The sequence below is a fragment of the Rhinichthys klamathensis genome, unplaced genomic scaffold, assembly GCF_029890125.1.
Source record: "Rhinichthys klamathensis goyatoka isolate OS25496 unplaced genomic scaffold, OSU_Roscu_1.1 h1tg000557l_1, whole genome shotgun sequence".
In the NCBI taxonomy this organism is placed as follows: Eukaryota; Metazoa; Chordata; class Actinopteri; order Cypriniformes; family Leuciscidae; genus Rhinichthys; species Rhinichthys klamathensis.
Window position 1 is genome coordinate 1,193,765 of NW_026607025.1, and position 11,898 is coordinate 1,205,662.

Here is an 11,898-nt window from a genome sequence, read left to right on the forward strand (position 1 = left end):
GGGGTTTTCATAAGCTGTAAGCCATAATCATCAAAATTATAACAAAAAAAAAAGGCTTGAAATATCTCACTTTGCATGTAATGAGTCTGTATAATATATTAGTTTCACCTTTTAAGTTGAATTACTGAAATTAACTTTTGCACGATATTCTAATTTTTTGAGTTTCACCTGTATACAACTACCACAAGAATGTCCTCCAAATGCACAATTGTTATATTTTATATATATATATATATATATATATATACACACAACCAGTTTTGTTTAAAAAAAAACAGCTTCACAGTTTGTAGTAGTAACTGAAGACATTTACTTCAAAAACTAAATGCTTATGTCCTGCTCTACAGTCCTGGATATTAGACTAAATACTAGACTAAACCGTTGAATATTGTATGAAAATTGCTTCAGTTCTTCCACTTCATTGCTGCGACCTCATATCAACCAAAACAGCAGCAGTTTCAGTAGTAAAATGAAGATGGGTAGTTTCTTCTATTGCAACATTCAATTTATTTTTGCCATTTTAAACTGAACGAATTGCAGAGACCTGTGCGTTGAAAAAATATATATTTTTAAAAAGGTGAGAACTTGGCGTTTCGGGAGGCGCGTTCAGAAAACGAACGCGCGTGAACCGCTGCCTCATACAACTTCACGCACAATCTAACTTTCCCTTTCCTGAAATTTCGTGCCCGGTCTGCACAAACGCCGCTTTCTTCCGTTTTCCATGTCATTTCCTGTAATAAAAAGATGGTGGTCATAGCAGAGAGAAGCAGCTGACTGTGGTACAAACATTTGGAGATGATAAACTTTGCATCGCCCGGGACTAGTGAAATCCCCCCGTGCTGTTGCGTCACCGCCGCGTTTCTCTTAGCGGCCAAAGACGAGACGCGCCACGGCTGAAGAAGACCACCAAAGACCCTACGACGCACTGCGTATATTCTCAGACGGTGAGTTACACTCACTAGCCAATGTGGCCAATGAAAATGGCTTCCGAAAGCGTTAGGCAAATTGCCAGTTGCCTTGCAGACGCTAAAAGGAGACCGAGCGTGCAGAAGCGTTGCGTACCGTCATTGTCATCACTCGCGCTTGATCGTGTGTGCAACGTTTACCTCACAATGTTTAGAAGAACACAACTTTGCTGCAGTTTTGTCTTTCAAGGGAGTATTGTTGCCCTATTTGTTTTCCTGCACTCGTCTCTCTCACACAGCTCTTGTAGTTTATGAGTGATGGCCGGTTTGGCCAATCAGAGCGCTGCTCTCTGACTGAAATATTTTGGAAGTAGATTTTGGAAAGGAAACGTCAGCAGAACGCAGTGAGGCTTCTTGCGGTCACTTTCCGAGTTTACTCAGCGTGCGTTGTGGTTATCGCGTAATGCATGTTTTCATGAATGCAACTTAAGTTAACATGTATAACCAACAAATGCAAATGAGATGACAAGGTAAAGCCAGCATGACGTCACGGTGCCCAACTGTATTTGGGTAATAACATTGGCATAAACTTCTCTTCTTTTTTTTTTTTTTACTCCCACAGTATCAGGATTTTAGACTACAAATTATATACAATTGGCAAATTTTGAGATTAGTGGCTAGTAAAAATGGAATATTTTTAAATACATTATTTTATATATTAAAAAAAGATTGCAAATTATATCATCAACATAAAAATGTGAGTTAAAAGTTTAACTGATGAATTTCAGAACAGAAGAACATGTCGAAGTGAAACGGGGCACACAGGAGTTTCTCTTTCCTGCCCAGATGGCAGATTCCTGTGCTGTTCCAGACCACTCTTCCATGGAGGCAGAGGCCGAATGCAGCACCAGGTCAGTCTTACAAAGTGTGAACAATAGGAAACATTTAAAGAGCAATTCCTGTGCATAAAAGTCGAAAATCTGTAGTAATAAGCTGTTTTTCTACCCATTTACCCTAGTGCCTCAAATGAGAAGTCAACTGAAGAGCCAAACAAAAAACCAAAAGTTGACCATGAGCACTGTACCAGTTTTTATTGTAAGTATAATTTACTGTAATAAATATTTACCCATAATTTACTCACCCTTAAGCCTTCCAAGGTGTATATATCTTCTTTCATCCAAACACAATCGGAGCTGTATTAAAGTGCCCCTATTATGCTATTTTAAAGTTTCCTTATGTTGTTTTGGAGTCTCCTACAACAGGTTTACATGCATCAAAGGTCAAAAAAATGTTTCATTTTCACATAATATACATTTGCACATCATTACATCTTCAATGATTCTCAAACGACTCGTCAGATGAATCAATCTTTCTAAATTCCTCCTTTCCGCGAGCTACTCTGCTCTGATTGGCCCGACAGCAGTCTGTTGTAATTGGTCTACCGTGTACAGCGCACGCGTCGAAAACAAAAACGCCCATTGCCATTACAACGTCAGCTGTCCTGAACTAGTTATTCAACCCGAACCTCTATCACAAGGACGACTCGAGCAAGACGTTTCTCAGTGATACACTACTCAGTTTGAGGTACATTGAGATTTTGTAACTGTAATTCCTCCCCATCAGCATTAACAAGTGCATGTCCATTAACAAACCGATTTTACTTGTACTTATTTATTTACCGAGTATTTTTCTAATTTATTGCGGTGAACATGTGGAAACTGCATCAATAACAGTGCATACATTAGCCGAGCTCTAGCGTGAGTGACTGATGTGACATAAACGTTGGTAAAACAAATCTTGCTCCATGCTTAATCTTTCCTCAAAGTAGTGAGAACGACAGACAATCTGCATTAATAGACACAGTTTTAGGCCCACAACTGATTAGCAGAAGTATTTCAGTAAGACAGTAATAATGTGAGTTAACCAGTTAGCAGGAGACCAACACAATATAAAACTCAAAACAAGTATTTTGAACACCATCTTTCAAGAGCAAGTGGTTCTCAAATCCTGCATTGAACTCTGAGATTTGAGAAGCAGTCGTCAGTAAAATAAAGGGAACACAGCTAAAGTTTAGGATTACACTGCTTGTGGTGATGAATTTTAACCTCTGATTTTTCACATGCCCGTCCTTGGGCAGTGAAAAAAAACTGGCTTTACCTTCACATTGTAGAGCACAGCGTCTTGTCTTCTGGACATGATGCAATCCAGTATCTACAGGAATCAGCTGCAGTGTTTGAGGTTCAAGTTTTCCCTGGTGTCTGCGCGCGCAATAAGTGGGCGGGCAATATGCTAATGTTTCGTCTTGACGTCACAACGAAACGGCTTATGACTCGTGAAAAACGATTCATTTCATTGACTCAGTCTACTCTTACTTTTGAAAGACAACAACGTTATATACCGTGCACCTTCAGATTTAAAACTTTGCAGCATGTTTTCATTCACTTAGAGCTATGTTACAAACTACATGAAAGGTCATTTTCAAAAATCCATAATAGGGGCACTTTAAAAAATATTTTGGCTCTTCCCAGCTTTGTGATGGCATTGAATAGAGTTTTTGAAGCCCAAAAAAAGCACGTCCATCCCTAATAAAAGTAATCCATACGACTCGATTGATACGATTAATGCCTTCTGAAACGAAGCGATTGGTTTTCGTAAGAAAAATATCCATGTTTTTATTGCCATTTATCAATCCACTGGAGTGGATGCGCTTTTTGGGCTTCAAAACTCGGGCACTATTCAATGCCATTACAAAGCTGAGAAGAGCCAGGATATTATTTAATATAACTCCGATTTTGTTTGGCTGAAAGAAGAAAGTCACATACACCTATAGGCTTGAGGGGGGAGTAAATAATGGGATAATTTTCATTTTTGAGTGAACTATTCCTTTAAACTTATATAGAAGTACTGTAGGTCTTTGGAAATTTGATATCAGATGAGAATTTTATATAATTATGCTGTTACTTATTGCTTATTATACAGTCTGTGAAGAGTGTAAGAAGTATTTCTTGGAGGACTGCCCTACCCATGGGCCGCCTGTCTTTGTGCCGGACACTCCTGTGGCGTCAGGGGTGCCCAATCGGGCAGCTCTCACCGTACCCTCAGGCATCGAGGTCCGCCGAGATGGTGAGAAGGTGGATGTCTGCTGCATGGATGAAAATATACCAAAGGGGGTGCTGTTTGGTCCTTATCAAGGCCAAATAATGACCTCAGATGAACCTTCAGGGCCATACTCCTGGATGGTAGGTTATGTTGTATGTTTAATCACCAATTAGCATAGTTGTATGTATTTGTATTCATTTTTAATGCAGGTAAAAACTATTTTAATGTCAAATGTATTTATTGCAGATTGTTGATAAGGACAACAAATATAAATTCATTGATGGGAGTGATGAAACTACAGCTAACTGGATGAGGTAATATTATGCCACTTTAAATCCTCTTTTCTTTTTAATTTCTAAGAAAATTGTTCTATTGTAGTAATCAAGTGTTCAAAATGCTGTTCTTTTAATCACCTTGTTTGAATTCATATGATTGTTCTCAGTGCTAATTTAGTTTATTCCTCTCAGGTTTATTCAGATTTCTTCAGAAGAGAGTGAAAAGAACTTGAGTGCATTTCAACATGGCAATCAAATCTACTTCCGAGTGTGTCGGAGACTGACGGTGGGCGAGAAACTTCGTGTGTGGCACAGCAGCGAGTACATGAGGCGACTGCAGAGTGTGTCTCGGGACAGCATTGACCGCAATCTAGACACAGGTGAGACACCTCTTGCTGGTGCTTGAGAAAAAAGTAAGGATTTTGAATTAGGTCAGAGGTTAAGGAATCTCCGATTGCTTTTTAAGAGGCTGCTAATACAGTGCAGAGCTGAATGCAGGTTAAATAAAAAAATACTTGGTTCTTTCAATATAAAACGCGTGTTGTTGAACACTAGGTGACAAGACTGAAAACTCACAAGATTTCACAAAAAATTTTAACTGTAGTTCAGCCAAAAATGTGTAGTGCATACAAATTCTTATGTTGTTCCTTTATGACATTCTTCTCTGAAATACAAAAGGAGAAAGAATTGTACTGGTCCTGCTTTACTTTTCAATGACAATTAATGTAGGCTGGAGGTTTCAAGCTTCAAAAGGGATCCAAAGGCATCATAAAAGTTTCATAAATGTGCTCTATATTTCAAGTCTTCTGATAGATTTGTGTGAGGAACAGACCAAAATATAACTTATTTCATATTGAACATTTTTGATCAACAAAAAAAGTACCCAGACGAGATGTTCCGGGCCTGCAATGGTTTAACAGGTAAGTGAAATGGGATTATATTTTACATACAAAATCTTTTTACTCATCCTGGTTTAGCCTATCATACTTTTTTCCAGTTTTATATTTTACCACACAGTTTTATGCTGATAGTATTCATTTTCCTTATCAACCATTGCGGTATTGTATTGCAGGAGTGAAATTAGAAGAGCACGATGAGCCCAAAGGTCCAGTGTTGAGGTCTGCAATGCACGGTAGAAGGACCCTAAGTAAGCATGGAAGTGATGAGGCAGAAAACCAGCCCCAGGCCAAGAAAAAGAAGATTGACCTCATTTTCAAAGATGTTCTGGAAGCATCTCTGGAGGCTAATCAAAGTCAGAACAACCCACTGAACAGCACCTTGTCTTTTCCAAGAGCAAGAACAAATGTCTGCCAGGTTTTCAGCCATCCTGACGGTGAGTGTAAAGTGTCAGTCTTTGCCTCTGGATTGGCTTCCATGGATCACCACGAGAGTGGCTTTGATGCCAAATGTATTAAAATGGAAGACACGGAAGAAGATGCGACCCTGACCGGCGAAGGACCATCGACATCTTTCTGCCCGAACTGTGTGAGGCTAAAACGACGAATCCGTGAGCTGGAGGCTGAACTGCTCCGTCTCAGAGGACAGGGGCATGTTGAAATTAAGCCTGTACCACCATCTGAGCCCCTTCCTAGTGAGGACCTCAGAGGTAGGTTTGCAGCTGGGATGAAACGCTACCATGGATGAGAGAGAGCCTGTCTGCAATAAATTTTAACATTGATGTTTTTTAAAATATATGGCTATATAGACCATTTTGTCTCTTAATCCATCAACTTTTGTCTTTTTGCCATTGATTGTGTGATTGCCGTATTTGTCAAAATGTTTCAAATGGAAGTTCACTCTAAATTAAAAGTTTTAATAAAATTACTTTATTTACTTTTTGAAACCTGCCACTAAAGTTTAATTTTCTGCTTGTGTTTGGTTTGTTGTTTTTCAGAAACAAAAAAAAAAATTAAATTTTTTTTATAATCATATTTTTAAAAAATATTTTTTTTTTTACTGTATTGGTTGATGTAGAACTTGAGATAAGGTGTGCTTATAATAGGTATGGAAACTCTGAAACCTTCATTCACTCCAAATCTAATCAGTAAAGAATTGTTTCTTGAATTTTAACTCTGCGTTATATTTGTGTTCAGTTTAATGTTATGCTCTGTTTGCTCATCTGTTGTAGACTCCATGACGCCAATCCCAGCGGTGCTTGAAGAGGATGACCAGGATGTTGATTCTGCTGATGAATCCATTTCTGCTGACCTCATGGTGGCTGCGGATGAGTCTTCAAAACTCTCGGTGGGCTCAGGTCGTCGGATTCGCCGCTTCAAACAGGAGTGGCTGAAGAAGTTCTGGTTTCTCCGTTATTCACCCACACTGAATGAGATGTGGTGCCACGTGTGCAGACAATACACCGTCCAGTCCTCCCGTACCTCTGCTTTTATAATTGGCTCCAAGCAATTCAAGATCCACACCATTAAACTGCACAGCCAGAGCAATCTGCACAAGAAGTGTTTGCAGCTTTACAAACTTCGCATGCACCCGGAGAAAACTGAGGAGATGTGTCGTAATATGATAACACTCTTCAACGCTGCCTACCATCTGGCTTTGGAAGGACGGCCATTTTCCGATCTGCGACCCTTGGCAGAGCTCCTCAAGAAGTGCGACCTCAAAGTGGTGGATCAGTACATGAATGAAAATGACTGTCAGATTCTCATCCAACACATCGCTCGAGCATTCAAAGAGGATCTGGCTGAGAAGATTCGCCTTTCGCCCTTTTTAAGCATCATCATGGATGGACAGCACGACGATCTCCTGGCTGACACTGTTGCCGTTTACGTCCAGTTCACCACCACTGATGGTCTTCCTGCCACCGAGTTCCTCTCCCTGCAAAGGCTTTGCGGGGGCAACGTGGAAGGCTACCTTCAGGCCGTGGATCGTGCCTTTGGTGTCCTTGGGCTAAGACTCCAGGACATGCTAGTTGTTGGCTTGGGAATAGATGGCTCAAACATCTCCTCTAGTCTGAGGGCAAATCTTTACATAGCCATACAAAAGACAATCCCTTGGTTGTTGTGTCTTCCTGTGATGATCCATCGCCCCCATTTAGAGGTTCTGGATGCCATCAGTGGTAAGGAACTGTCTTGCTTGGAGGATTTGGAGAACAATTTGAAGCAACTGCTTAGTTTCTACCGGTATTCTCCACGTATGATGGCTGAGCTAAGGTCAACAGCCCCAACTCTGTCCGAGGAAGCCGAATTTCTTGGGGATATAAGGGCCGTTCGTTGGATCATAGGGGAACCCAATGTTCTCAATGCCCTAATTAAGGACTATTTAGAGGTGGTTGCTCACTTGAAGAGCATAAGCAGCCAAACCCAGAGAGGTGATGCTGCTGCCATCGCTCTGTCTCTTCTACAGTTCCTGTTGGACTATCAGTCCGTGAAGCTGATCTATTTTCTGTTGGACATCATTGCTGTCTTTTCACGACTTGCTTTCATCTTTCAGGGGGACTATTTGTTGGCGTCACAGGTGGACGCAAAAATTGAGGATGCCATTCATGAGATTGGTCAACTGGTGGATTCCCCAGGGGAGTACCTACAGGAGTTTGAAGACAACTTTCGAGAGAGTTTCAATGGTGTGGACCTCAAGAACTTGCGGGTTGCAGAGTCCAAGTTTCAGTCCATTCGAGAGAAGATCTGTCAGCGAAGTCAAGGCATCCTGGCCCAACGTTTTGATACACGTAGTCGCACAGTGGTCCAGGCTTGTCAGGTGCTTGACCTGGCCTCGTGGCCTCTTAACAGGGATGTTCTTGGCGCATATGGAGAGGAGGAGATCCTTGTAATTTTTGACCACCTGGAGACTCTTCCTTCATCCGGGCGCAAACTCTCTCGAGAAAGAATAGATGCCAGAGGAAGTCTTGTGGTTGAATGGAGGGATCTGAAAGCTGATTATTGTAGTGTGAATGGTTTTAAAGAAGTAGTCAGCCACATCTTCAGATACAAGCAACGTTTTCCTCTTCTCAATCACATCCTGCAGGTTGTCAGGGTCTTGCCAACGTCAACGACCTGCTGCGACAAAGGAAGAGGTTCATTGCAAAAAGTGCGCCGAAATAGCCGTTCCAGACTGACTCTGGATCAGATCAATGATCTGCTCACCTTGGCCATTAACGGACCGCCTATCGGTAACTTTGATGGAAAGCGAGCATTGGACAGCTGGTTTGAAGAGAAATCTGGGAACAGCTATTCGCTCTCAGCAGAGGTGCTAAGCAGAATGTCCACCGCCGAACAAAAGTCTGTGTTGCACAATATGGATATAAATGCAGAGTATTATCCTGATATGTGACTGATCAGAGCCAATTCCTCAGCCAACATGATTCCAAAAAAGCCATCTCATTGGAAAAGGGCTGATCGGGACTATAATGTGATTGGCCAAGTAGTTTGACACTGGCCCTGCTGCTAATGGCCTAGATCAGCGTCTTCTCTAAGAGTCGGTATGAATGCCTTTGCAGGTCGCAGGCACATGAAACACTTTAAAATGTTCATGTAAATGGTTGTGATGTGTTGATATGTGTTTTTGTTCCAAAGAGAAACTATTTTCTAGTCGTGAGGATTGTTGCCGTTAAGTGAATGTTCGACTGAGCACCATTTCATCAGGCGTTGGTGAATGAAGCCTCCTTACAGTCTTTTGTAATCTCTGAAAATGTCACCTTCTTGCAAAAGCTGATTTAGCTGAAAACTTTCTGGAAAAACTGTTTTATTATTCTGTCTGCAATATAATTCGAGCAATCATTCTGTATTTGTATGTAGACTTGTGTGTGTAGGAAAATTATCTAACAAAAAGTGCTTAATTTTTTAGCATGTTCTTTATGCTGGTTATCGCTAATCGGAATGGAAATAGCCACTATTTTGCCATGCAGTATATTCCTAACATTTTTGTATCTTTTTTTTTTTTTTTTTTAGATGCCCTTTAAATCAGGGGTCCTCAAAATCCGGTCCTGGAGGGCCACTGCCCTGCAGAGTTTAGTTCTAGCCGTAATCAAACACTCTTGAACAAGCTTATTAAAGTCTTCAGATTTACTAGAAGATTACAGGTGTGTTTGAGCTAAAGTCTGCAGGACAGTTTAGAGGAGCCCTGCTTTAAGTTTACCATTACTCTTAAGATTACATGTAAAAATGGTTTGAAAACATGTTGATGTGCCATAATACTTTATGCAATCAGGCACCTGTAATGTGCAGTTTACACCTAATCTGATTTAAAGTATATAGCCTAAATATGCAAGGTTTGAATTCCTTACCAACAGAAAAAAATGTCATGTGCTGGTGTTTGATTTCTGGTACATGTTTTATGTACAGTTACAGACAGCCACTTCAGGTCTCCTTATAAGCCAGTTCAAATGATAATATAGTTAAATTTTCATTTCGGTTTTACTCGATTTTACTATTGATGCTGTATCAAAGCAACAAATATATCATATGTTTACTTTTTAATGCTGCATATAGGCAGCCTAAATAGTCTAATGACTGAAAATTTAAAATGATGAATATTTCAGTAATAATAGCCCCAAATATAATCACTCTCTGTCTTCATCAGCCATACTTTTCTTCGGATTCAAATGCTTGTGCATGACGTCACCACTAGTAGGCGACACTGTACAACAATTTACCTTTGGCAATTTTTTTAGACATTAAGTACCTGAAAGAAATTCATTTTATTTTAATGTCATACAAGAACAAATATTTTGTATTTTTGATTGTTATTGTGTGCATTCATGTAATTTACCAGTGTGCATGTCTTATGGTCAGCAGCATTTTTTTTTTTCACTGACTTTTAATTAGTTATTTTGCCGTACCTTGCCTTGCCACTAAATTCCATCGATTATACCTGTGCAATATATATTTTACAATTAAATTGTATGTTCTTAAATACAGGCAAGTTTAAAACTTACTTAAAATGTTAATTTAAACAAAACTCTGGAATTTAGAGGTTCCCAGTGTGATCAAGCATGTTTTATAAAAGGCCTATGGATTTGCCCTTTTTATTTTGTTCTAGAAATTTCCATACTTTTCATTCATAACTATTTTAAAAAGTAATTTCTCAGGGTCAAAAAAAAAAAAGTGACCAGTTGAGATCTATTATTAAAATTAAGGCTATTAAAGTCATATTTGCAATGTTGTAGTTAAAATTAAACATGAGTTATGTCAGTTTTATTCATATAACTGTTAAAGCGTCATTATTATCCATTAAGAAAATATTGTAATCTGTGGTATATCTCCATCTATCAATCTAAAAAAAAATACATGCAGTATAATATGCTGCATTCACGCCATGTCTAAATTACCATGTTTAAAGTACAGTGGTCACATGGTACAAGTAGGCGTTCCCAGTTTACAAGTTGTAATTACGAGCTTTACGAGGACGTGAACGTTTTTTACAAGTTGAAATCTCTTAATAGGTAATTAAGACATGGTGTGAACGTACCTATATTAAATAGTATTGATTGTTCTCACTTTATACTACGAAATGGTGCAGTTAAATGCAGTGTTCTCTAAAGATACGTTAACTTTTAACTATCCACATGCACAGTTAAGACTTGACTACCTTCCATGTGCTGCAAGGTTTTACATTGATCAAATTTTCTAGAGAAATTAAAACAGCTTGTCTTTTTTTTCAAAATAGATTTAGATTTTGCACGTCTGAAAATTTAGCATGTTTAAAGCTTTAGAAAGGTTGTATTTTAGGGAAAACATTTTGATAAATCCATTTTTTTATTCTGTTTTAATGAATGTACATTTTAAAAGCTGTGCTACGCTAAAGATTATTATGTTTATAACTATTATGTTTCAAAGTAGTTTGCATTTTTGTTAGCATTTCTCGTCCCAGTGAGCAATTGATGTCAAAGCATACCCACATCTGAACTCATTTGGAATAGCAATAGGATTGTGTAAAGGATTAATAAGTGCGCTGCCAAAAATCAAAACGTTTTGTTTCATTTATGCATGTATGTGAATGCTTTTGAATGTTAGACTGTTACCTCACAGTGAGGTATGCCATCGAGTGAATCTTCTCTTATTGTGTTGGGAGTTATACGCCCTAGCTGTGTCAAAGCTAGCGTTTGCTCGTCTTCAATGGTGAATTCTGATCAAATGAGCCAAAGTCAAGCCTGATTTTGTTTAGTTAAGGCTTTCATTTTCCTTTCATCAAATACTACGCGTACCAAATGTAAATGTTATGCTAGATTCATAATTTTGTGCTTCTTGATTTACTTGTCATGTAATCACAATAATGTTCATTGTCCATATTATGAATTATTATGAAATGTTTTTCAAACAATTATTGATGATCTATTTTTATGTGGGAGACATTAGGTTTAAGGCCTAAGGAACAAAGTTACTTCTGATTTCAAGTTTATTTTCTAACGGAATTAAATGAAATAAGTGAATGGTAGCTCTATAATCTCATTCAGTTTCTTTTTGCCGAGAAATATGTCACTTGCTTGGATTTATACATCATACACACCTTCTTCCTGAAAACATAACACTGGAAACTCAAGAATATGAACTACATGTGAAATGTATTACATGTGAGAATGTGTACATGTATTATAGACACCCACTTAAAATGACAGCATATGGAATCTATATTCAACAAATAATGGTTTAATAAAGTTTTTTATGTTA

General features: G+C 38.8%; 1 protein-coding gene across 4 annotated transcripts; it reads left to right on the forward strand.

Moving 5' to 3' along the window:
- The first annotated feature begins 669 nt into the window (after positions 1–669).
- Positions 670–11,898, forward strand: prdm11 (PR domain containing 11). Of its 4 annotated transcripts, none has more exons than XM_056239172.1 (8): positions 670–944; positions 1,694–1,816; positions 1,924–2,000; positions 3,885–4,144; positions 4,251–4,318; positions 4,472–4,659; positions 5,352–5,885; positions 6,408–11,898. In XM_056239172.1, exons 2-8 carry the CDS (start codon positions 1,752–1,754, stop codon positions 8,561–8,563), a joined length of 3,348 nt encoding a protein of 1,115 aa, XP_056095147.1. In that variant the 5' UTR covers positions 670–944; positions 1,694–1,751; the 3' UTR covers positions 8,564–11,898. The 4 variants fall into 4 exon arrangements, with proteins under 4 accessions (XP_056095147.1, XP_056095148.1, XP_056095149.1 ...); XM_056239173.1 differs by having other exon boundaries at positions 1,699–1,816; XM_056239174.1 differs by lacking the exon at positions 5,352–5,885.